This window comes from Python bivittatus, unplaced genomic scaffold (genome assembly GCF_059951505.1).
Source record: "Python bivittatus isolate LINGU-HERP-01145 unplaced genomic scaffold, Pbiv_v1 ctg000370_np1212, whole genome shotgun sequence".
Taxonomy (NCBI): Eukaryota; Metazoa; Chordata; class Lepidosauria; order Squamata; family Pythonidae; genus Python; species Python bivittatus.
Window position 1 is genome coordinate 1,417,497 of NW_028277062.1, and position 26,669 is coordinate 1,444,165.

Sequence of the window (26,669 nt, forward strand, 5' to 3'; positions counted from 1 at the left end):
AAACTCAACCAGCAGGAGGTGGCTTTCTGGCAGTGCAGCGGCTGCAGCAAATGTGATTTGACTTCCATCAGGTTTATCCACTATGACCTGCTGATGAATTTTTGCCTACCAAATAGCTCAAAAAGACAAGGTGGGGGGGAAGAAGGGAGGAAAAAAAAGGAGACAGGCTCCAGGTTCTCTTTTTTGCCCCTCCTGCAATATTTTTAATCTCAGATGCAGTCAGATGTTCTATTTTCCCAAGCCTTCTGCACTTTTAAATGTATCAAATGCTTGTATGGTGTAAGTCACGTTTCTCAAATTAACAAGTGTAAGATGCATGGACTTCAACTCCCAGAATTCCCCAGCCAGCATGCTCCAAGATGCGTAGACTTCAACTCTCAGAATTCTGGGAGTTGCTGGCTAGGAATTCTGGGAATTCAAGTCCACACATCTTAAAATTGCTCAGGTTGAGAAACACTGGTGTGAGTGAAGATATGCTGCGGGCTTTTATGCTACCTCCTGGGAGCTGCGTCCTCCCCACCCCACCAGAGGTGGGGCATGGCTGTTAATGCCTAGTGCAAAAGACAGCACACTTTGTACTCACACTCAGAAGCACTCTTGTTTAGCACAGCCCACTGTATTTAAGGAGCTCTGTTACAATACAGGTTTTGAGCTCTGAGAAACATATTGGGGAGAAAATAATTGTGCAGCCTACACAAAGGTATTGTGGCTGGTTGTGCATGAGTGATGGTTGTAGATGTGTGTTTTGCCCAGGTGCATGTGTGCAAACAAATGCTAGAAAGTGCCACATAGGCACATGTCCATGTGTATCATGGGAAACAGCCAACCTCCTTGTGAGCAAAATTACTCTGCACTTGCTCAGAAGCACCATAACTTTGTCCTGCGGCTGAACACGAGCACTGCAGCCAAAATGTCTCAGATTAAGCCCTGGTTAAAAGCAAGCCCCTTTAATGCCCAGGAGACACCCTGATCTGGGTGACAAACACATGTCCTCTTGCTTCAAAACACCACCACGCCTTCTTTTCCTGGCACAGCTGCTGTGCTCGGAAAGGTGCATGGCAGGCTGAAGACCAACAGGTGCAACTCCTCTGAGAAGTGGTAGCAACTTCAGCGCCTATTGGTCCAGATCCTTCTGCTGGGGTTGCAGATCTGCCCCCCGGCCCTTCTTAAAAACCCCAGATTTGCAAGGACCTCGACGCCGTGAGGAAGACGATCCGTGTGTCCAGGGCTCTGGAGCGGTGGAGAATTCCCAAGGTTGCAGTTGGCCTCGCCAACCTTCTTGCGAGAGCAGGGTGGATGATGTGCTTGGCATGTGAGATGGGAGAAGGCAGGGCGGGGGTGGGAGGGGAAAGGAAGGACCTGCTGTGACATACGCCCCAGGGTGCCTCACCCAACCTGTGCTGGCTGGGGAATTACTCAGCCGGCTGGACCAGAAGAGTGGCTAGGGCTGGGAGAGCCAGTTGGGAAGCACGCAAGGCCTCACCAGGGATGGGAAAGCAAGTAGGATGGAGAGATGTTGATTTGGGATCGCAGGATTGTAGAGCTGGAAGGGACCCCCAAGGGTCATCTAGTCCAACCCTTGGCAAAGTGAGTGAGTTGGGAAGCACGCAAGGCCTCACCGGGGATGGGAAAGCAAATAGAACAGAGAGATATTGGTTTGGGATCACCAAATTGTAGAACTGGGAGGGAGTTCCAAGGGTCATCTAGTCCAACCCCGGCAAGGTGCGGGGACGCATCCAGGCGAGGCAACTGTCCAGCCCCTTCTTAAAAGCCCACAACCTCCATGGGGAGTCTCTTCCACGGTGAGGCAGATTTTACCATCAGAAGGTTTTTCCTTGCATTTAAACAAAATCTAGACAGTTGCCACTTATTTCCATCTCTGGTTTGAGAGAACTGGAGTCAGCTGGCCATATGGCAATGGTGGAACATATACCACGTGCCTGCATGGCAGGGTGTGAAAGAGGGTCGTCAGCATCCCTGGGTTTGTATGGCTTAGCCAGCAGTGAGATCTACACCCGTTGTTGGGAAGCTGCATCGTATGGCCTGTGGTGTGTGAATTCAAGCAATCATGGCTTGTTACACAAACCATAGCTTAGCACAAGGTGTGAGTCCTATCAGCATCTGGTTTTGTTATGTTATGAGACTGGGGGGAAAAAGCCTCTCTGTTCTTGGGGGAGATGATCAGAATTTAATCTAAGGCAGCGTCCCTTTTCTCACCAGCATCGTAGATCAAACAGGTTCGGCAGGTTTTTTTGGGGGGGAGAATTCTCTCAAACCTGCAAAAACTGTCTTCAATCGGCATGATCTTCCTTCTGAGCCACGTTATCTGCTTCCCCCCAAGGGAATGGCGGGACGGTGGCGGCTGTGCATCATGGGAGTTGTAGTCCCCGCGCCGTTCTGGGTGTGCTCCAAGAGGCGCCAGAGGGAAAAAGCTGTGCCAGTCTGCCCACGTTTGCCCACAGGAGAGCAGGGGAATGGGAAAACCAAGGCTTGGATCTACTTGAATTAAAAGTGAACTGGGCAAACGGATCCTGCCCCCATTGCCGATTCATCGCTGCGGTAAAATGTTGATCAACGACAGCCACACCACCACTGGCCGGTGATGTCCGAGCTGCTGGACTGTCACTTCCTCCTGACCAACGTGTCCCAGGACCCGGCTGGGTGCAGTTGGGTTCCTCTCTCAATATTGCGATTACTCCTCCAGAATGATGACCTCCTCCTCCTTTTTCATTGCAGGGTGGCCACCCTCCCCAGGTTGCCTGTTTGCATCGATTACATGCAGCCGGCAAAAGGGATCATCAAAGCCAATAAAGTTGCCTTTTTTTTTTTAACCTCTCTCGCCTGGGGAAAATTGAAGCATCCCCGGTGACCGCGCAATGGCCATTTGGCAACATGGCTTGTGAAGCAGAGGCGTGGACCCCGGACTACCAGTGTGAGAACTGGTCTAGCGGTCCAGCTGAGTTTCATTGCTCAACTTTCAGAAGGGCGGCGTTAGGGAGCAGGTGAAGAACAGGCACTCTTTCAAAAGCTGCCTTCTCCGAAAGCCGCTTTGACAAAGGAGAAATGCGGTCCGTGGCGTCATTCGGTAAAGGGTTTCCACGTGAAATCAAGGAGCTTTCGGTAAGAGGGTGAAGAGGAGCAGGGTAGACTGCTGACGTAAGAAAGGAGCTGCCTGCTGCTGACGCACCCTGGACGATGTGCAACTTCCTAGCACACACCCTCTTGCAGGGGATGTGGCAAAAGCCGGGTCCACGAGCCCCACTGCATGCAAACCTCTGAATCATAACTTCCAGCAAAAGTGAAGCAATCAAGAAGAACATAGGGCAGTGTTGCCCAAACTTGGTCACTTTAAGATGAGTGGACTTCAACTCCCAGAATTCCCCAGCCAGCATGGCTGGCTGGGGAATTCTGGGAGTTGAAGTCCACTCATCTTAAAGTGGCCAAGTTTGGGCAACACTGACACAGGGTTTCTGCTCCAAGGCGGTGCTTTGGAGGGGGAACGCCACAGCCCCCAAGAAGCACATCAAAGCAGATTTTCGGAAGGAGGCAGTTGGCCGGACAGGTGCAAAAGGGTGCGCATGGCTCTTGGCGCACTCACGCGCAAGGGCACGGGGCAGGCCAGACTTGCCGCTAGGAATACCCTGGCTCCTCATGCTTCCAGAGGAGGACTTAGAAAAAACAACAGAATGGAAAATAAAAACCAGCTTGAAGAAGGCGGGCACTTTGTGACTTCTGGCTACTAATCGCGCACTGGTATTAAGAGGATCTTCCATAGTTTCCAGGATATGTGCGTGCCACTGATAAAAATAGGGCCCAGAATCATCCGAGCTTTAGAGGGAAGGGGGAAATTTCTAAACCTGTATACAGCTGCAATGTCCCTATGGTTAAGTATATTTTGGCGGAATAAATAACCCATTCAAGGTTCGATGGCTTCTGGAGGCGATGCACCGCAGCGTCCCATAATCTCAGCTAACCTGGCTGCCAAGCGTGGGAGCTCGGGGTGTCTGGAGCCAGCCCAGTGTCAAGGATGCTGGGTTGGAGAATGCAGCTTTAATCCACAAGCTTATAAATTGGGCCAGGTCATGCTTCATTAAACGGCAGATTGGCGCTCTGTCGAGATCTCAAAAAACTCCTTAGGGTGATGGCGTGCTATATGTGAATTCAGTCCTTGCCCAGATCCACACAGAATGCCAATGTTTGGCTTGCTTAATCATAATTTATGGAATAAACCCCAGTTGGCTAGATTCCTGCAGCGGCCAAGACAAAACTTAAACCATCATTTGGCTCTGTTATGTTAGGTGAATCGGGCAGTATTAAAGGAGTATGTGTGTGTGTGTGGGTGGAAGAGGAAAAACAGGGCACATCCATTTTTAATATTACCCTTGATTCCCTCTATGGCCTGGTTTCACTGCTGGAATCTGGACTGTAAGCTCCTTGGGGCAGAGTTTTCCTTTTCCTTTGCTGATAGTACTACTTCTATGAAGGAATGAGTGCCGAGGGAAAAAGAGGAAAAAAATACAAGTGGGTCTTAACACATGTAGATATTCCCATCGTGGTGGTGTTAGAGGTGGTTGGGACCCCCAAAATTCTAGTGACCGCACGTGCACGTGAAGATTACGCCTGTGTACGTGTGTGTGCAGGGTGGGGAGAAGGAAGCCGAAACAGGTCCCCGAACTGCCCATGTTTGAGTCCCGTGTCCCTGTTGCAGACGACTCGTAGCACAAAGCCTGGGGTTGAGATGCTTTTAATTTCCAATAAATTAAGGGTGTCGGGGGGTTCCCCCCAAGACCATCAGGTGAGGATGGTGGTGACGTTAGGCAGCAGCGTGGCGAGCTCCGACTGGATACCCTCGATTTGGCATAGCGGGTTCCCCTGCAGGTTGAGGTGAGCCAATGTGGGGAACGCAGCCAGAGCCTGGAGGTCTGAGGCTCGCCGGATCCCTGCGGGAGGCAAGTTAAGGAGGGCTTCGCTCCGAGGTGCCCCGGCCCACCCGGCCGGTCCCCTTCTCTAGCCCCGTTTGGGGCAGGCCTTGGCCCGCCCGCAAGGATACGGTTGTTGCGGAGAGAGAGCTCCTCCACGCAGGGCAGAGGGGGCAGCCCGTCCAGGCTTTCCACCCGGTTGTCGTCGGCCTCCAGCACCTGGGGAGAGAGGCAGAGATACAGCTCCCCCACCCAAAGCCCGCCGGGGGCCGGGGGCTGAAGGTTACCGGCCCAGCTGGCGAGCACCGGGTCGGGGAAGCCGAGCTAAGGAAGAGGGCGATGGGAGGGAGGGGGCCTTACCTCAAGGCAGCGCAGCATGGCCAGTGTGGGGGGCAAGGAGGGCAGGAGGTTGTCCGAGAGGTTCAGGTGCGTGACCAGCAAGAGATGTTCCAGGTGGCAGAGGGTGGTAAGGCCCTGAGGGAAGCAAGAAGCAGGGGAAGGGTTGGCAAAGATTCGGCTAGCTTGGTTCCCCCCCGTTTCCCAGTCTTTCAGTTGACGTATTACACTATGCTGAGGTTTCCTGAATTGCAGCAAATGTGAGACTGGCACAAGCGCTTGTGACGGTTTCACCTTGCAAGTGTGCTCGGAAAAAAGCATCAGGCACCAACACGCAGCCGGGCAGGGTGAGGCCCGTGAGCCATCCAGCCCTCAACCTCTCCTTTCACAATCACCCACTGGAGATTTTCACGAAGCCCCCAAGCAGTCCGAGAGCTGATTCCTGCCCCGCGGAACCTACGCCTGGTTCCCCATTTGGAGAAAAGCTGGCCTCCGTTCGCTCCAGGCCTCCATATTCGCCTACCCCCCTCGCCCCCTCTCCCCACATCTCACCTCTCATTTTATCTCATGAGCCAATTTCCTCTGGAAGCCACACAAGGGGAAGCGGTCGCCGCGTCGGGTGACCAGGGCATTTGGTAGCTTGGCTTTTGTAAACAGGGTTCATGTTCCAGAGCCAGGACCAAAAGACACGCGTGTGTGTGTGTGCGTGCGTGCATAAAGGGGAAGAATAAACCCTTCACAGGTTTGCAGGGCTGCCTGTCCACTGTAATGAGGTCTGATCTGCAGGAAGAAGACCCAGCCCGTTGCTGGCTTGGCCGCTGATCTGGTGACCGCAGTGGGTAGTGGCAACGGTGGGAGTGACTCACTCGTATGCGGAGTGAATTCTGCTGCTGATCGTGATTTTTTGTTTTTAAATGGATTGTAGGCAGCTATTATACGTTTGTATATTGGTTTTTAAAATAGGTTTTTATTGTTTTTAATCTGTTGCGAGCCGCCCCGAGTTGCTTCAATGAGATGGGCGGCTATACCTATCAAATAAACAATAATAACCTGCAAAGAGAGGTTTTGGTACCCAGAGAATGAACCTGGGGATCATATTCTCTCCCTCGGTGGGCTTTATATTTTTTAAAATTTAAATTTTTAAAATTTTGATCAAGTTGCATTTGAATAATCCCTTTTTATCTTTTATCATGATTGTTTCTATCTCCTTGTTATTTTATTTAATTGTGGTATGCCGCCCAGAGTCGCTTTGCGTGAGGCGGGCGGCTATATAAATGCGATAGATAAATAAATAAAAATAAAGAAATAAATGTTCCTGGCCGTTCCCTCGTGTCTCTGAGCATGGTCTCTGGAATATCACCTGGTTTAGTTCTGCCCACCCGCAGGGCCCCCATCGCTCACTCCTGGCCCTTCTCGCCCAATTCAGACCCCGCTGCCCGGCTACCTTTTGTGACAGGTCCACCACCCGGGCCTCGGCATATTCCATCTTGAGGATGCTGTTCTCAATCAGAAACTTGCTGCGGAGATCGTCCAGATACGAGGAGCGCATGGGGTCTGCGGCCTGCCGAAGGGAGCCAGGGAAGAGGAAGAGGCCATCATCAGCATAAGGTTAACAAGATTGGTATTATAGCAACCCATCAAGGTGGATCAGACCAGGAAACCAATGCCTTAGAGGTCAGGGTTATTTTATTGTAAAGCTACAGCTGTATTTCTCAACCTTGGCCACTTTAAGAAGCGTGGACTTCAACTCCCAGAATTCCCCAGCCAGCATGGCTGGCTGGGGAATTCTGGGAGTTGAAGTCCACGCTTCTTAAAGAGGCCAAGGATGAAAAACGTTGCAGTTGCAGAATCTTGCAAGTCTGAAAGGGCCTCCCTGCTCCCTGTTTTTACCTACAAGAGAACTTAGGGAGGGTCAAGTCTGAGACGTTTTCTCAAATTAATTTCTTGGCCCAGGCTCAAGCCAGGGAGCTTCTGTAAACCCCCTGCAGGGATGGATGAGTGAGAAAACAAAAGGTGGCTGAAGAAGGAAGGCACTTCTGCAGATGCTCAAGGGCACTATTGTTCCCAGACGGCATTCCATGCAGACGGGGCTGGGAGTGGCAGCCCTTGGGAGTGATTTTATTGCTGCTTTTCCCAGCCTGACACCCTTGGGGTGCACTGGGAGGGCAGCGACCAGGGTCCCCAGCCAGAATGGCTGCGGCAAAAAGTTGCAGTCCGCGTGCACAATGTTAGCTTGGTGTCCTCCTCCCCGGCTGACCTTCAAGGCTGCGAAGTAGCTGAGGGTCTCTTGCTCATAAACCAAGGGGTCCAGAGCCCGCATGAGGAGGAGGATGGCCAGGAGGCACCCTAAGGAGGAAAAAAGGGCAGATTCAGGTTTAATCAAACTACCACCCACCCACCTACCCAGTCACGATTGCAAATTCATTCACAGAAGTTTGTTTATTCTGCATACTTTGCTGGGTGACCGAGAGCTGCAGAAAAGCATAAAACCATTTCGTTCCCCCTCCCCTAATTCAGCCTTTGGGGCCCCGCTAAAAATCATAAACAAGGCTGCCTTGACCATCAGCAGTTTATCTTTCAAGTTGCTAGTCCTGAAGGGTGCTGGGAGACTGGAGGTCCCAGGGCCAGAACCCCTAATGCCAGATGTTCCACAGGCTGTTCCTGCAGCCATAAGGCCCAGGAGCTGAGCAAACACATTTGTTGCAGCTACTGAGGTCTGTTTGCAGGATCCACGAGTGCTGTGTGGGAATGACGGCGCTCTGAACCGTACACTTGTTCTCTGGCTCCAAGGCCTGCAGCTCCTTGCAGGACTCCAGCTCAGACTGGAGCACGGTTGACTTCTCGATGGACAGCTCGCACCTGGGGCGGGAGAAGGAGGCAGCTGGTCAGGAAAGGGAGCGTCCTCTTGGGAAGAACTGGGACACCGCATGACACGGAGAGGAAGCAGGTGCCAGATTTCTGGCAACAGGGAAGGAAGGAAGGAAGGAAGGAAGGAAGGAAGGAAGGAAGGAAGGAAGGAAGGAAGGAAGGAAGGAAGGAAGGAAGGAAGGAATTTTAACAAAGGAAGGGAAAGGGAAATAGGGGAAAGGGAAGGGAAGGGGAGGGAGGGAGAGGGATTGGTGGCAATTATGAACTGCTATCTCTTCCAACTCATTCCCTATATTTCTGGTCAAATTCAATTAAACAGATAATGAACAGGTAACCCCCCTTCTGAAAGATGCTGCAAAACTGTACAATACAGTTTCACTATTCACAGAAAACTAGCAGAGAGAAAAAGCTAATCTAGAACCCTTTCCCCCAACATACTAGTTTTCTACATGCAAGGTGTATGTTAAATACGTAGACACATAGGTGCTGGGAATCATTTCATCCTGCACCCTTCCTCCTGCCGTCTGAACAGGTACAGCCCAAATTGGACTCATCCAGAGAGAGAGAGACTAACTCCCCCCCCCGCCCCCCCCCCGGTTACTAGAAATCAACCGTGGAAAAGCCGGCCAGAAGAGGCAGGGTCTGGAAGGAACAGTTGCAAAACCTGAGCATTTTGGGGAGGGAGAAAAGTGCCTTTTCAAAAACAGAAGGGTCCCTCCTGTCAAGGGGAAATGCAAGCAGAAAGATTTTAGCTAGACCTTAGGGGAAAACTTCCTCAAGTCTGTTGAGATCTCCCACTGTCCCTAGGAGGTGGGGGGGGGGCAGCGGGAGACCTTCTTTGCGGAGGTGTTAAAGCAGAACCTGCAGACCTCTATAATTTCTTATGATTTTATCATTAGGGCTTAGCTCTACAGAGACCAGGTCTCCCCCCTCCCTGCCCCAACCCCACCCTGGAAGGAGAGAAGCGACCGAGGCAGTAGAAAATCCGCTAACTCTGGAATCCCCCCTTTCCTTAAAAAAAAAAAAAAAAGCTGATTTCATTTTCACCTGTAATGCCATTGCCTCCCCCCCCCCCCCGCAAGACCCCTATTCTGGCTACTGAGCCGGCCTGCACCTGCTTAGCTGCAATTATGCAATGCCCCCCCCCCTTTCAGTTGCATTTCTCAGGTAGCCCAGTCCGAACTCACTCACCCCACCCTTCGCAAAATGACATCACCCACTGAGCCGTGATGAGCACATCTCCCAACCTGCTAACCCTGACGGACCTCTTTTCCTCCGATGATTCAAGAAGAGCTCAGCGCTTCCTTGGCTGGCACCGCGGAAGTCTGACTCGTGCCCAAAAAAGATTTATTCATAGATCACTCCCGGTGCCTCCAGCTGAGCTGGGTTCCTCTTTCTCCAGCTCGTGGCAACATCTTGGTCAACCTGGTGCGGGCAGCGGGCTGTGGATGCCCAAGCGCGGAAGAGAACCAAGGTGGCTTGGCGGGGAAGGGGCCGGGTAGCAGCGGGGCAACCTGGGTTCTAGTCCCCACTCAGCCCAGGCTACGGTGGCTGGGGGGCAGAACGGGAGGAGGGAGTGCTACCTAGGCCATCTTGCGCTCCTGTTCGAAAGGCAGGTTCTGAATCTAATAAATAAATATTGGAAAATTGGTTGAGCTGGAGACAAGTCTCCCTGCGTTCCCCAGGCGGCTGCCTGATCGAATTGCAGGTGGCAAGTCTGCACCCTGATGCCCTCCAGAGAGATGCCACTTATTGAACTGGTCTACTTCTGTGTACCCGCCGAACTGCCTTCTTTGATTCTCTGCCCGTCCCGGAAGAGTTTAGCGGGGTCAGCTTGGCCACCTTCACGGGATCTCAGAACGGGGCCTTCCCTGAGGCATCCCTGTCCCTCCAAAGTCCTCAGGTGCCTTTGGAGAAGCTGCTTCTTCAGGCTGGGGCCAAAGGGATCCGTGGTCCTGCTTTGCCCACTGACTCAAATGGGATCAACCGAGGCGTGGAGGCTGCACAACAGTTGCGTTGTTTCCCCAAGGAGGTTTCTCCTCTTCTTCCTCCTCCTCCTCGTCCTCCCTTTGCTCTTGCGACTGCCTAGTTTTGCTGCACTGATGGAGGCAACTTATAAATGGATTAGCTGTCTTTCTTCCCAACAGGGTTTGCGCGGCGCTAAGTAGAGCTTAGCATGCCTCTCTTCTTAATTAATGAAAACCACTGAGCCAGTTGGGCATTTAGAAGGATTTGTACCCTAAAGCAGTGTTTCTCAACCTCAGCAACTTTAAGATGTGTAGACTTCAACTCCCAGAATTCCCCAGCCAGCATGGGGGGACTTCAATTCCCAGAATTCCCCAGCCAGCATGGGGGGACTTCAACTCCCAGAATTCCCTAGCCAGCATGGGAATTCTGGGAACCCCAACAAATGCTGGGAATTCTGGGAGTTGAAGTCCACCTATCTTAAAGTTGCTGAGGTGGAGAAACACTTCCCTAAAGCCATCACCACTGTCTCTTGGTAGAAGAGCAGCCATGTTATTATGGTTAAGCCACATACTTCAAATTTTCAAAGGACTTTGTACTCTTTACGCATCACCCCCTGGCCACTTTATGGTATGTATCTCCAATGCTGTTCCTAGTTCACAGAGGGGAAACTGGCAGACAGCACAATGTGAATGAGACCATCTGGGGAACCCATGCTCAGACTGAACCCACGTGGGATGGGCCCTCTGCCACGTTATCTCGCTGACTGGTCCCATAGCCTCGCGTCCCTGCAGACATCCAAAACCAACCGGCCTGTGCTCCCTTGGCTGGTAAGCAGCTGAGAGGAGATATTCATTTAGATTTGGGAGGGAGGAAGAGATGCAGGTGGGCTGTATCAGGATCAGAGGGGGATTAAAACATCCCAGAGCAATGGCAGATCTGGCTGGATCAAGGTGCTTCCGTAGCTAAGATGGAGTAGATAGCTGTGGCACCTCTTGAAAAGGGACAGCTGATTTCTCTCCAGAATAAGATGGTCTAGGAAACCTAAAATGGACGGAACTTCTTACACAACAAGCAGTCCTTGACTTACGACCATTTGTTTAATGACCATTCAAAGTTACAATGGTGCTGAAAAGAGTGACTTATGACCGGTCCTCACACTTATGACCGTCGCAGTGTCCCTCCAGTCACGTGATCAAAATTTGGCCCCTTGGCAACTGGCATGGATTTACAATGGTTGCAGCGTCCCAAGGTCACTGATCGCCATTTGTGACCATCCCAGGGGCTTCCAACAAGCAAAGTCAATGGGGAAACAATGTGATTTGCTTAATGACTGCAGCAAAAAAGGTCATAAAATTGGATGTGACTCACTTAATGACCGCATCGCTTAGTGATGGAAGTTTTGGTCCCAATTGGGGCTGTAAGTCGAGGACTACTGTGATAAGGATTTATGGATGCTGGGTGAGACCGGGGAACCTAAGAACATCAGCTGTGCCCTGCTGGATCGGACCCCTGGCCCATCTAGTCCAGCAGTGTGTTTTCCCAAGGGCCCAGCAACTGCACAAGGAAGCCCCCTCGTCTCCCAACAGCCGGCCTTCACGGCCATCAAGGCTAATGGCCAGAGATCCCCATGATTTCCATGAATTGGTCCAAGCCTTTTGTGAAGCCAGCCAACCTGGTAGCCAGAGTGCTATCTCGTGGTAGTGAATTCAAGTTGAATTATGTGTGGGGTAAACAGATATTTTACTTTGGCCTGTCCTGATTCCTCCAGGAATCCATTTCATTGGGTGACCTCTGGCTCTAGCGTTTTGGGAAGGGGAAAATAGCTTCTCCTTGTCCACTTCATCCACACCATGCTTAGTTCTGCACCCCTCCATCCTGTCCCCTCTTCTCTGCCTCGGTTCTAGACTAAAAAGCCCCCCGTGTCACAGCCTTTTCTCACAGGCAAGTGCTTGGCAAAGGCTGTTTTCACCCCACACGCTGGGACAAAAACAAAGGATCCAAACCTACCGAGACCCCAACCAGCAAACATTTTCGCTTTGGGGTTGTGCAAAAGCTTCCAAACTTCCTGTGACGCTCAGTCCAATAAACCACACTATGGCCTGGTTCACCTCTTTGGCTGAGACCCCAAAGCCACTTCAGCCTCATTTAGCGTGTTGTGCGAACCCATCCAAAGACCCCCATCCCGAGATTTTACCTGAACACCTGTTCCTCAGTCACGGAGTCCTGGGTCCAGCAGTCCTTGTGCCCTGGGGAGGAGAGACAGCGGGGCTGAGGGTCAGGCTGCAGCAGCAGGAAAGCTGGGGGGACGTGGGGAGGCAGCTGGATCACCTTTGAAGAGGACACATTCCTTCTGCACCTGTCCTTCAGCCCAGAGGACCCGAAAGGTGTGCTGAGGCCAGTGGTTGTTGAGCGCAGAGGTCGGCAAGTCACACAGCTGGGGAAGTGGCCGGATGTAAGGAAAAACCAGAACTCTGGAAGAAGTCTGCCTGGATCTCAGCTTCTTATAGCCCCTTCCTCAAATTCATGCCCTTCATTGCTCCCAGAGCCATAACTGGTGTCATTGGTTTGTGCTGGGTTCTGTGTCCCCAAAAGGCCTGCTCTGGGCAAGAAGATTCACTCTCAAATGAAGCAGTCGTTAGGGGACTTCTGAGCATGTTCAGAGTTGTTGTTTTTTTTAAAAAAGAAACAGAAATACTAAATACAGGCATTTCAAACCGCATCTTTCTCCCTTTAAGTTTACAAACCTATTTACATACGCTCCCAAATTGTAGTTGTTTTTTTTTTTTAAGCTTTTGTGTAATTTGTTCTGTCTTTATTATGCTGTTTCCTATTTTCAGTGTTTGGTTGACTACCGTATGGGAAAAGATCTGTCTGTCTGTCTGCCCGCACTGGAAAAGAGAAGTCCAGCCCTGGTTTTCTATTCCAGGGGAAAAAAGAATAGATATTTTCTTTTGAAAAGAAATTTCCTTCACCCTGCTCTTGGTTTTAGATTGATGGACCTCTTTAAACAATATAGATTGTTATTCCAGTCAGCCTGTAAGAGTTGGTTCCCGGATTGATAAGTTTTCAGGAAGCTGGCATGTGAACAATCAGCTGGAAAATTCTTTGCTATCAGTTTAAAGAACTGCTTCCTTGCTGGACCACACCAAGGGCATTCGAAAAGAAGTCAGAAAGTACCTTAAAATACACAATTAATGGATTCTAAAGAGTAATTAGTCCAGTTGCTGGAATTCCCGTAATCCCGCCCATTCTTCTCCAGGAATCTTGCTAAACAGACTCCGTGGGAATCACTTTGTCTTACTGTACGCCGCCCTGAGTCACTTTTTCGTGATAAGGGCGGCCCTACCGTATACCTTTGATGAATAAATAAATAAAAATAAATCCATTTTCCATTTTAGGAAGCTTCGGGAGAATCGGATGGACCCACTTCCCATTCCTTCTCCCTTTTGCCCTTCCATCCTTGCTCCTAAGATCGGTCTCCCCCAACCTCTCCCCTCCCCTCCCTTAAACTCCCCCCGATCCATCACTCCTGGCGAATATGCAAGTTAGAAATGACCGGAGTTTTGCAAGACACAAGGGTGGGAAAGGCAGCCATTGACTGTAAGCCTCCAGGCTGATGGTGTGTGTTGCATTTATTGATTTATTTTTAAAGGGAGCCTGGATACTTTAAGCCAGTGTTTCTCAACCTTGGCCACTTGAAGATGGGTGGACTTCAACTCCCAGAATTCCCCAGCCAGCTATGCTGGCTGGGGAATTCTGGGAATTGAAGTCCACCCATCTTCAAGTGGCCAAGGTTGAGAAACACTGCTTTAAACATCTAAAGAACAGCCCAGTTTTTCTTTGCTCCCCATAAATCCACTATGGGTTGCTCATCCTTGGTGAGAACTAGACAAATTCTCTCCAAAACTGGAAGCATCCTGCGCTCCAACTTTGTTCCGACTTTCCATATTTGCCCTCCCTGTAGAGAATCCTTCCTTGTCCAGCTGAGTCTGAAAAGATACCCACATAAATCCGGGCTTATTCTTTCCATCCGGCGTGCGCCAGCGGACCACCAGGGGGGATTCGTCTCCGAACACAATCAGGTCATGAGACGCTGGAGCCACCTAAAAAGGAGAGGAGGGAACAGCCATTGCGGCCAGGCGGACTTCTTCAAGCCCTCTGTCCTTCTCAGCCTTTGGAACTTACTGCCACAGGACGGGAGAAAGCCACGGCCAGGGAGGCGTGTTCCCGGTTGACGTAGACGCAGCGAATGGTGGGTTCCAGATCACCTGAAGAAGGAACGGGGAGGGGGGAACAAAGGCACCCAAATTGGGAGTGGAAGATGGGTTTAGAGCTGCCTTCTCTACCATAAGCATCTTCCAGATAGGGGGGCTTTTAACTCCCAGAATTTTTAGCGGTGGCCATGCTGGCTGGGGCGTTCTGAGCGTTGAAGTCCCCAACTGATTTAGGGCCCCTTGCCCCTGCATTAGGGGCAAGGGCCCCTAATTCAGGAAGGCAGGTTCAGAGCATCCATAAAGTCCTTTAGCTTCTGCCCCCTTTCCCCCAGCCTCCAGGGTCTTCGGCAGCAACCAGAAGGTTCTGGGGGCCCCACAAGCAGGGCTTGAGACAATCCTTTGTGTGACCCCCTTCATAACCTGGGGAAGTTTGAAAAGCCAAAGCCCCTCTGCCCTGAACCAGCCTGAAGCTGAATTTCCCTCAAACTTCTTACCTCTGCCCAGCAGCCAGCGGTGATAGAACCAGGCGCTCTGGTCATTGGGGTCTGTGAAGAAAGCATTTTGCACCAGCTCCAGCTCTGGAAGAGAGAAGGTTTGGTAAACAGAGAGGGCCAGTGCCAGGAATGGGAATTCTTGGCCATTGCCAAAAAGCCACTGACCTTTATGCTTAAAAACAACAAGGAGCCTCTATTTAAGTTTTCACATCCCTAATGCCGCATTACAGGAGCTGACTTTTAACCCATCTGGAGGCACCAGGCTTGGCAAACCTGGTCCAGATTTAACCCCGGGACTACTTCTCCCTCCATCAAGAAAAGGGGTAGAACTCAATTTTTTTTTCTTAAATAATGACACCCCTGTTTGTGGACATCGCCAAAAGGGTCTGGGTTCATTTTGAGTAGAGCACACTTTCTTCCTCGGATGTCACAAGGGCACCGCAGGTAGGACACACACACACACACACACACACACACACACAAAAGAGAGATTAAAAATGCTTCAAGGACAATTGTGCACAGTTCATTTCCAGGCTGGCATTAGGCAGGTTGTTGTCCTGCCTTTTCCAAACAAAAACCACTCAACATTTTTCAGTTCATGACAAAGCTGAGATCCCACAGGTGTGGCAAGCTTGGTTTTGGTTCACTTCCTTGTTTCTGGGGATTTGGGCTGTGTGGGTGTGTGTGTTTGTGTGTGTGTGTGGGGGAACAGTCTGAAAGGCCAAGGAAAAGAGAGGAGATTAAAAAGTGAACCTGCCTGGGAAACCATCACTCTCCCTGCAGAAGCTTATGATTAATTATCCTTTCCAGCTCTCTTTCTTCAAAGAGATTAATGACTCCTTATCCTCTGCAAACTAGGGGTGTAGGCTAAGAGGAGGGCTCCCATTTCATCCATTGCACTGGATTGACCTGGGATCCCCCTGCAGCCTTTGCACGGTCCTACCTGCAAGAGGTCCCCACTCCTTGGAGGCAGGATAGGTCTCAAGTAGGCATGAAAGGAAAAGGAAAGGAAGGAAAAACCTAACCACTCCAGTTCCCTCCCCCCTAAAACCGATCTTGGCTTTTCTGATGTGCGTGGGGCAACTCTGCCCTTTGCACCACAGCCCCCTCCCCGATCTGAGTCCTTTCACACCCTAGAAGCAACTTTTTATTGCAGTTTTTATTCAATGTTTTTATTAACAGGGTTTAACTGCTTATGGTTTTCATGAATAGTTTGGGGGTGCTTTATCATTATTTACTTTAAGCTCCCTGGGAGGGGTATCTTGGGGGGAGGACTCATGAAGGCAACCGCATCCCTTTATTGCGTGCATTCAATTGCACGGTCACGGCTGCAATCTTGACCTTTTGGGACACACGCACAGGCAGATCCCTCTGCTACTTGGAATTGCAAGAAAAGGCAGCCTTCACATAATCTCAAATAAATAAATGAGAAGCAGAGCTGAATGGGGACTGAAAACAAAGAACCAGACCAAACTGAATTCCGTGCCAGAAATTAAAATTCTATGCATTTTCTCCCCCACTGGAGAGTTTTAACTAAAACAAAACAAACAGATGTAACTTATAGAAAGTGCCACAGATAGTTTTGGGTTTGCAAGTACTTCTCTCAGGGCAAGACCATTGCCCTCGAAGAGTTTACAGCGTAAACCTCAATATTTGAAGAGAGTCAGAAAGATGACCTTGATGGGGAGACGCGAGTGCTGTTGTCTATGCAAAGGGGGCTAAAGAATTTTTTAAGTCCAGAAGATGTTCAGAAGATACCTCCCTGATTCACTGGAGCAGTGTTTCTCAACCTTAGCAACTTTAAGACGTGTGGACTTCAACTCCCAGAATTCCCCAGCCAGCCATGGGGAATTCTGGGAGTTGAAGTCCACACGTCTTAAAGTTGCTAAGGTTGAGAAACACCGCACTGGAGGATAAGAAGGCAGAGGAGGCCCAGCACAATTAGACTTGCAAGATGCTGTTATTACAGCCAATGTCAATAAACATTGTTTTACTCTCCTGTAGAGTTGATTTTTTGGTCTGGTCTACGTAGTGAGGCTGACAATATCAGAACACAGGAAGAAGGTCCCTGTATCGGCTGGTCTCTAGGAGAGAGGGCACACCCCTGAACAGAGATCTTGCTCCAGGAATAAATGGACTAATCTTGGGGGGATCAGGTTTTGAGGACCAGAGTGGTACGAGAGATTGGCTGGGGAAGATGAACGGGAGTCAGTCTGAGCCAACTTAAACTTTTAGAAAACTTAAAAGGACAGAAAAAGAATTGGGCAGGGTAAGTTTGCAGAGAGCCTGTTTTCACGTGGATGAGACCTGCCAGTTTCTCTTCTGGGGTTGTTGGGGAGAAAGTCTCCCATCAGGTCAGGTTGCTTGAGAACGCTCCATTTTGTTCCCCACATTCCTTGAGGACAAGTCAGGGAGGAATCTGATTCCTCAGCCAAGTGTCCAGAATGGTATGAGGATTCCTGAGCTGGGCTGGGTGGGCGGGAGGTGGAGCAGAAGACTTCCAAGGTGCCTTCCAACCCTCTCATTCTACGATCCCAACTTGAAAAATGGGCTTCACTCAACATGAAACATTATTTGATGTGATTCACTCAACCTGAAAGTTGATGCATTCAACTTAAAACCAAATTAAACTTCATTTCCATGAAACAGCTTAAGATCTATTTAAAAAATGTTTGATAATTCTCTTATTTTAATAATTACTTTTTATCCTTTTATAACGGTCGTTTTTAATCTATTTGCAGTTTTGTTCAATTGTTGTACGCCGCCCAGAGTCGCTTTGTGTGAGATGGGCGGCCATATAAAGGCGATAAATAAATAAAATAAATAACTTAGTATAGTAGCGTTCCTCAATATGGTGGGCTGGGACTTCAATATATTCAAGTTGAAGTCCCAGCCCATCTGGAGGGTCCATATTGAGGAACGCTGTGTTATCAAATATGCCAGCTCCAGACTCCTGCAGATCATAACCCTGGATTTTTCCTCTTCGTGGACTCGTATGGTTTATAAAAGATTTGGAAGATTTGGCTTCAAGGCTAGGCTTCTCTCAATGATTTTTGATATTTGCAGTGAAAATGCAAAGAGACTTCTTCTGGGGAGATTCAAATAATCACAGACCTCAAGAGGAGAATCTTAAAATTCTAGGGTCATGATCCCAGGTCACCCACATTATCTATTTTTATTGCAGGTCACGAGTAGAGGATATGGGTTTTGTGAAGGCTGAACCTGGGATTGCTGGCATGCCGAGCTTGGAGTTGCCTCCCTCCCTGAAAAAAAATCTTCATCTGAGAAAGGTTTGCCCTTCGTTGCCCCAAAATGCCTGTGAGGGTAATAATTAGAGGAAAGCTGTCTTGTCAGAGTTATTTTCCGGATGCTTAAAAGAGAAACCGGATTTTTTCCTTTCCTTCTGTTTTGACAACAAATTCATCTGATAAAGTTACTCAGAGCTTGCACAAAGCTGAACTGGATAAATTAACCTGTCCAAAGCTGATTTATGGCACAATTAAATTAAGGTGCTATATCAGTCTGAAAGGAAAATCTATCTTGTAAAGTTTCAGCTTCTTCTGGGCATCAGGAAGAAGGAAGAGAACGGTGGAGCTACGCCAGGGCTGTTCTGGAAGACGTCCACAGCTGATAAGAACGGCAGCCTTTTGAGGTTTCGCCAAGAATCGCTTGCATGGTTTCAAGCCTACTTCTGCAAGCATTTTATTTAAAGAGTCACGAGTTGAGGAGACCAAAAATCAGCAAAATGAGGTGATGAGTGGACCAGGAGAGAAGAGAAAGGTGCTGGAGAAAGACGAAGCATTTGCCTTTTGGTGAGAAACAGCAGGCAGAAGGGACAGCAAAATGGATGGGCTAAACAATTCAGGATTCTTTTAGACCAGTGTTTCTCCATCTCAGCGACTTTAAGACCTATGGACTTCAACTCCCAGAATTCCCCAGCCAGCCATGCTTCAACTCCATTCTGGGAGTTGAAGTCCACAGGTCTTAAAGTCGCTGAGATGGAGAAACACTGTTTTAGACAATTTCTAAATCCATCCTTGCCAGCCACAGGCCCTTCCTTCTCAGCCAGCCTCTCCCCTAACCTGGTGCCTTTGCAACTCCCATCATTCTCCGCTAACAGAGATGGGAGTTGTAGTCCTGAACATGTCCAAAGGCCACTTTGGGGGAAGGTCACTCTAGTCCAGTGTTTTTCAAATCTGGCAACTTTAAGATGTGTGGACTTCAACTCCCAGAATTCCCCATGCTGGGTGGGGCATGCTGGGAACTGAAGTCCATACATTTTAAAGTTGCCAGATTTGAAAAACACTGGCTTAGAGACATACTGTACCTCCTTTGCTCTCTTCATTTTGCAGTTCTGCCTTGTTGGTTATCAGTTACTTTGTTGTCCGAGCAATCTTAAATTATATGACGTGGCTTGCAAATTCTTTTTAATGTATTTGGCTACTTTGCTCTGTGCGTCCAACCTGGAAGCCTGGTTGGTCCAATTAACTCTGACAGAGATGGGGAAGCTGTGGCTCTCCCCTATTGTAAAGGTCCAACTCCCATCCTTCTTAACTAGCCCACACGACATAGGTCACCAGTTCTCCCACCTGCTCCTGTAGGCCCTCCACATCCTGACAAACTTATTTTCTGCACTTGCCACAATTAATTAGCGCTGGATGGAATTATGCGATCTCTTAGGCAGTGTTGATCATGCCAATTCCCTTACTTCTTTGGAATTACCTCTCAAAATCTATCTTTCCCCAAAAGTCATTGGGCAGTCATGAAGCCCAACTTTGTTGAACAGCAAGCAAAATGTTCTTGCTTACTCTTTATTTTTTAAAAAAATTGATTATGCCTGATTTTTCCTCTCCTGGGCTGTCTACCCCAAGTCAACGCTTAAACTGTAAGCTCCTCCAGGCACAGACCTGGCAATTTGTTTGATGACTAGCGCTGGACTCACTAATGTTGTTGATTATTAATGTTATTATTGCAATATATTTTTGCTATCATTACTATTCCATATTTTTAAATTATATTTTGTATTCTCCACATCGCCTAGAATCCCTTGGGACTGAAGCAGGTAATACATCTTATAAACGAAGGAATGAATGAATAAACACACGAATAACCAAAATCCATTTTTTCCCAACTTTCAGTGACTCCAGGAGCATTCTCTCCAACACGCAGGAATGCAGCCATTTGTAAGCGTGCAATCAGTGGTTGCACTCCTCCTGGGGAGGCCATCTGACTCCCCACCCAGCAGGAAAACACTGAATCCCTTATGGCTAGTGAGATTAATTCCCTCCCAGTGCCTCCCCCAACCCATCCCCCCCAGATTACCACCTTTCAGAAGGATTTCCTCCGTGATCCGGCCTTGGTGCTGGGGATCGGGGTACAGCTGTGGGAGGAGGAGGCTGCGATAATGCCAGGATGAATAGTTAGAGAAGTTCCGCGTGATCAGGCTGTCACTGAACGCCAACTCGTCCTGGGGAACCACCTGCGACCGCTGCACCACGAAACGCCGGTAGTCCCAGCAATGAACTGCAGGAGGCACCACAGAGAAGGGTCAAAACCCGAATTGGCCCAACCCTCATTCTCTTCAGGGTCCCCCTAACTCAGCTGGCTGGGGAATTCTGGGAATTGAAGTCCACCCATCTGAGAGCTGCCAAAGTTGAGAAACATTGATTGGATGGATGGATGGATGGATGGATGGAAGGAAGGAAGGAAGGAAGGAAGGAAGGAAGGAAGGAAGGAAGGAAGGAAGGTAGGTAGGTAGATAGATAGATAGATAGATAGATAGATAGATAGATAGATAGATAGATAGATAGATAAACATGGGGAAGAAGTAGTTTTGGAAGGCTTGCATAATTGGCTAAAATTGTTTGGAAGCCACCCAGAATCATATCTATGAAGTGGGCAACTACATACATTTGAAAGATAAATAAAAAAACAAACAAATAAACAAACAGTGACTGAACAGCTGATGGCTTGGTGTGTTTGCGTGAACTCCAGCAACTGGATGAATTCAGCCACTTGCGGCAAAATAAACCGAGGGTCAGTGTGTTGTCTGAACCCAGCTTTCGAGTCAGATCTGAGCTGAGCGAGGATTTCAGGCAACTGGCTGGGCGAAGGTGAAATGAAACACTGCTTGGAGTCATCCCACTAAACTAGAGGAAGACCTCCTTAGTCAGGGGGTGCCGGGGGAGAAAGGAGGGAGGTACGCACAGTTGCGTTCATCGATCTCCAAGAATTTGCCACACAGCTCCAGTTCACGGGCCCAGTCCGGCTTCGGGATGTGCTCCATCACCCAGCAACGGTGATGCCACGTGCCGTAAGATTTGGGGTTGACCCGCAAGCAGCATTCCAGGAAGGTGAGTTCTGCCTTGCACAACCCTTGCATCTCTTCTGGGCTCCTGGCAGAAGAAGACAAGGGTGTGGACGTTGGAGTCGCTGGGCCTGGTCCACGGAGGCCCCCGGCCTCCTCCCCACTCTCCCTTCCTTTCCTACTCACTCCTCCTTCTCCAGGTGAAGGAAGATCTCTCGCCGGAAGTTCCAGAGAGTAGCAAAATCCGGGTTGGCACCTAGCACCTTGTTGCTCAGCTCCAGGGCTTCCTTATCCAGCTGCCCCAGTTTCCTCTGAAGCAAAAAGTGAATATGGCTGGGTCCCAAACGCCCTCTGCTTCCTGCCCTCCGCCTTCCTCCTCCAATTCCTCATGGATGAAGAACTTGGCAACTCGTACACCAGGCAAGGAAGCGAGAGGAGTGTCTCCTTAACACAGTGCTTCTCAACCTTGGCAACTTTAAGATGTGTGGACTTCAACTCCTAGAATTCCCCAGCCAGCATGGGTTGAGGAACACTGCCTTTATACAATCAAGGTTGAGAAACACTGCCTTTACACAATCAAGGGTTGTGGCTCCAAGGTTCCTAGTTGTATAATGGCTATGTCAGCAAACACACTAGACCAGTCTAAGTTCACAGCATTGTGGGAATGCAGCCACTGTCCACGTTGGGTAGACCACCACACCGTCCCAATAAGCCACTATACCGTTTGTTGTGGCCCAACTCATTAGGTTGGGGCTTGGTAACTTAGGTTGGGGTTTACAGTACTGTAGTGTATGGATCCAGGCAATATTTGCTAAACCTTCACTGCAAAGTTGGCAGATCAGGTTGACCTGGTTCCTTGGTCTGGGTCAATGTGGGGCAGTCAGTTGTTTGCATTTAGATCTGCCCTTTTAATTTAATTTTTTTTTTTGCCTCCATGGGCTTCAGAGGGCACGATACCCCTTTTCTGGAACCTTTTGGGGTGACTGAGATGGAAGGGAGGTTTTGTAATGCAAAGTCGACACCTTAAGGCTTTCAAATGCTGCTCATACCTGTATTAGCCTTTCCCCGACCACTGCCAAAAATTATGCTGCCTTAAACCGGCAATTTGCCAGCAAATTTCAGCAATGCAATCCGGGGGCTCTGGACATAGAGTTGGGGGGGGGGAAGGATGCATGCTGCTTGCAAATTGCCCCTCCCTGATGTAAATTGAAACTGAGAAGCAGAAAGGCTAGTTAGCCCCAGAAAAGTTAAAACTCAGGGCCATCTTGACACGTCTCTTACCAATGGGATCCATTCCTCTTTCTCCCTTGCAACGTCTTTGCTAAGGACGGGAAGCAGCTAGCGTTGCAATGATGCACTCGTTCAAGCAGCAACGGTTACGGGTAAAAAGTCCCCACCTAAGCTAATTTCACAGCATCGCACTTCCCTCAACCTACCAGGGGAAGAATCCAGAGACCAAACCATGGATTCTTCCTTCATTGATTTGCAGATTAAATTTCATTTGGGGCACAATGAAACATTCTTTCTCTCTCTCTTGCAACGCCAAGAGTATTATGAAATCCAACCCAGCGAGAAGGGCCAGGATTTCAAAGGCCCACAGGGCAAGGTGTCATGATCAACAGAAGACCTCCCAGTCCCAGGACCGGGACTTTTGTCCCAGGGCCAGAAGGATGAGTCCCTGCCCCACGTGTTCACCTTCTCAAAGATGGCCTTGGTGGCCGTCACATACTGGTGGAGCTTCTTCTCCCGCTCGAGGCGTTTGGCTTCGGCTTGCTCTTCCGTGGTCTTCACCTTCAGCCTTCCGTGCTGGTGGGGGAAACCAAAGAGAGGGGGGCTGAGGATGAGAGACGTTCCTTCGGGGAAGCAGTGAGGAACCACCAAGAAGGATCCTCATCAGAGGACCGCAGGACCAGGCAGAGAACTCACCATGTTGACTGACCGCACAGCTGAAAGGGCTCCAAAGAGAGAGGCGAGGAACTGATTACGTATCCTAGGAAATGGAAAGGAAAAAAAAAAAAAGGAGCGAGAGTGATGCTGCAGCCCAACTACCCCAGCCAAGCCAAGGATGATGGGAACTGTAGTCCTACCAAAAACAACACAGTTGATGTTTAATGTAGTTTTGACCTTCAGAGGGGAGTGCAGGTTTACAATCACGTTTTTAGAAAAGTTACTCGAGTTTCTCTTGTTTTATCTTCCCAGCAACCCCAGAAAGTAGACCGGGCGAAACATGGCTTGTCTCAGATGGGTTGTGGGCTTCCTGGCCAAACGGGAGGTGGAACTTGGTTTTGCAACCTGGTGAGAAAGGGTGCAACCACACCAAAGACTTTCCTCGCCACAACCTTGCGAGGGAGGTTTGGCGACAAGAGAGAGATTCACCTAGCGCAGTGTTGTCCAAACTTGGCCACTTTAAGATGAGTGGACTTCAACTCCCAGAATTCCCCAGCCAGCAGGGCTGGCTGGGGAATTCTGGGAGTTGAAGTCCACTCATCTTAAAGTGGCCAAGTTTGGACAACACTGACCTAGTGCGTCTCATTGGTTAATTTTAGCTCCTGGAGTCTCATAACTAACACTGGCAATGATTACTTTTTTCCTGATCCGGAGCCTGAGGCAATGGCAGCCTGTTCATTTCCCATAATGCATCGCCCAACAACTCCAGGGCATTGTGGGAAATTAAAAAAGAAATGCAGCAATCCTGCCACAGGGCCGTTGCCCCAACCCGGTAGCCCCCCCAGGCTCCTTCAATCCCAGACAGGCCAAAGCCAGATGTGTGCATCGCACTAAACCAGCGTGCAAGCACGGCTTGACAATTTGTGCAAACTCAAGCCACGGCTGTTGGTTACACCGTGTGTCTGGAGTAGTGCCAAGCACGACCTCAGCCAGGAGTGGCTTATTCAAGAAGCCACAGTGCAAAAAATCGCAGTTTAGCCCAGCGTGCACACGCAGCCTTTGTTTTAGCACGAAGGGCTTCTGACCCGCGCAGAAATGAGGGGAGCAAAGCAAATTGTGCTTCCAGACACCCTCGAACAAAACCTGGGGGCGGCAGCCTTAGGTCCCCTGCTCATTTTACCTCCCCCACCCCCTTATGCACAAATCGTTCCTTGCCTTCGGACTGATGCACAATCGGCTACATTTAAAGAACCCCCACCAATTCCTTTACTTGTTCCTCCCCTTTTGGAAGCCGTGAAGTGGTCTCTTCCGGGAAAGTCTAGCCCGATTTCTAGAGGGCGAGACCATCCTGAAAACGCCCGTGGGGGCGTAGAACCGGAAAAGAGCCAGCGGGCTAATCCTAGCAGCCTCTAGGGGGCGATACCAACCAGCCGGTAAAGAAGGGGGGACACGCGGCGAATATGAAATCGGTCGGTCGCGAGTGGTCTCGTCCTCAGCGGCTCTGCGAGCAAAACTGGGCGCCTTCGGGCGAATCCAATTAAGGCGGAGGGGGAGGGTGATGGGTCCTACCATTGCGGCCCGAAGGCTATCGAGCTGAAACCTCCCAGCGGGACGGAGCGTCCTCATTCTTAAAGGAACAGCTTTACAGTACAGTATTCAGTTTTTCCTTTCTCTCATTCTCTTAAAGGGAAGGTGATGAATGAGAGTTCATTATAAGCTCGAAGTGAAGGGTGGACTCATTAACTGTGCTAAACTTTGCCCATTCATTAAATCACAATTGGCTGGGTGTGCACGAGCCCTGCTTTACAAACCATCATGGCATGACATGCCAAAGAAATCACATACAGCTTAGAGTCATGTAGGCCAGTGTTTCTTAACCTCAGCAACTTTAAGATGGGTGGACTTCAACTCCCAGCATGCTGGCCAGTGAATTCTGGGAGTTGAAGTCCACCTGTGCTGGCTGGGGAATTCTGGGAGTTAAAGTCCACCCTTCTTAAAGTTGCTGAGGTTGAGAAACTCTTGTTGTTGTTGTTTAGTCGTTAAGTCGTGTCCGACTCTTCGTGACCCTATTTGAAGCCCTTTCCAGCCAGAAATGCAGAAATGCTGCCGACAGCATAAACTCTGTCGGTGCAGAATTAATGTCCAGTGAATTCAAATGGGAAAGCATCCACAGGCCTGAAGCTGGTGTGGATGGCTGGGTGGAGATTTCCCATTTCCATTCTTACATACTCCCACTTTCCCAGCATTCAAGAGATGACGCAAGTGGATTTAAAATGCAGCTGCCAAGATATCTCTCCGGAAGCAGGCTTCACTGAATGCGGGGCTAAATAAGTGCGTAGAGCGTTGTACCCTCGTTTTCTTTGGCTGAAAGGAATTCAGCACCATCCTGGTATCTCCTGCATGCCAGCGCCCTAGAGGGGTTAACTCTTGGCATGGAAATAATAATTTCCAAATATTTTCTTGCTGCCCGCCAGCTGTCCAGTGAACTAAACAGTGGTAGGGAAGCAACCAGAACTTTATTCAGCATTGCAAACCAGAAGCATTTGATTGATTCGGGTGCCTCACCAGCATGCAGGCTGAACAAAGGACTCATCTTGTGCTAAGAAATATGCCTATAGAGTTAGGTCATGGTTTCTGTAGTGCAGTGTTTCTCAACCTTGGCAACTTGAAGATGGGTGGACTTCAACTCCCAGAATTCCCCAGCTCGTATGCTAGCTGGGGAATTCTGGGATTTTCCACTACTGAGCTTTCAAAGCTCCCCTTAACTATGAATTTACTCGCTCATTTTCAGATCTTGATCAGGTCAAAATGTCAGTTTGCTATTAACTGAGGATGTTCCACACAACTCACTACTCTTTCGCTCAGAGTTAGCCTAACCAAGGCCATCTTTGAATTCTCTAACATTGTCCTGAGCTGTCTGCATTTGAACGGTCGTATTAAGCCACAGTTTGTTCAACAGACCTCCGCTGCCTGGGCTTGTAAGCCACGCCGAGACACAAACAAGCAGATCACATTGGTGAGAAGGTATAAATCCAGTGTCAAAGTGCTCTTCAAAACATCTCTTTTATTTGCTGATGTAGAAGCACAGTATCTGTAGGGAACAAAGAAACATTCCTGGGTGGGGATGAACAAACCACTAACTTTGTCTCCGATTCCCAGAGAGTCTTTGTACCCTGTGATTTAATTTTACGGTTCTGCTTTTCTTTCAAAACAGTTCAAACCACTGGTGGTGACAGCAGGAGAGTCAATAGGAGAAAAGAAAAGCAAGGTTTATAACAAACAAAAAAAAAATCAGGTTCTTTCCCTAAACTAAGTCTGTGCATTCTCAGAAGCTCTGCATTTTCCAGCACGTGTGTTCCACAACTGATCAACTGACCCTTTATCTCAGGTCGTGTTCTGGGATGAAAGAGTGGGAAAGGATGATTTCAACCACAAAGGTTGGAAAGGTCTTAGTCGCAGTGGGTGTGTGCTTGGAAATCCAGTTGTTGCCCTAAAAGGCCCACATTTTTACTGCCTTGCTTTTCACCCCAAATTTGGTGCCATCCTTGCTGTCTCATAGCCATCTGAGACACTGATGTATGAATAATCCATAATTGGTGCTCTCAGTGGGTGGGTGCTGATATTCCTCTTGCTGTAAAAGTGTTGAGTCAACTAAAAAGGAATTGAGGCAGGTTTT

The 26,669-nt window shown here is 49.3% G+C and overlaps 1 protein-coding gene across 1 annotated transcript; it reads right to left on the reverse strand.

The window, feature by feature from the left end:
- Nucleotides 1-4,728: 4,728 nt before the first annotated feature.
- RABGGTA (Rab geranylgeranyltransferase subunit alpha) lies at nt 4,729-24,370 on the reverse strand. The gene is made up of 17 exons (XM_007442180.3): nt 24,209-24,370; nt 23,033-23,096; nt 22,802-22,912; nt 21,293-21,417; nt 21,007-21,194; nt 20,125-20,322; nt 14,800-14,883; nt 14,277-14,359; nt 14,093-14,194; nt 12,420-12,525; nt 12,286-12,337; nt 8,026-8,114; nt 7,513-7,601; nt 6,700-6,816; nt 5,280-5,393; nt 5,051-5,138; nt 4,729-4,940 (listed from the first exon to the last, which is right to left on the reverse strand). Exons 2-17 carry the CDS (start codon nt 23,033-23,035, stop codon nt 4,792-4,794), a joined length of 1,698 nt encoding a protein of 565 aa, XP_007442242.2. The 5' UTR covers nt 23,036-23,096; nt 24,209-24,370; the 3' UTR covers nt 4,729-4,791.
- Between the last annotated feature and the right edge of the window lie 2,299 nt (nt 24,371-26,669).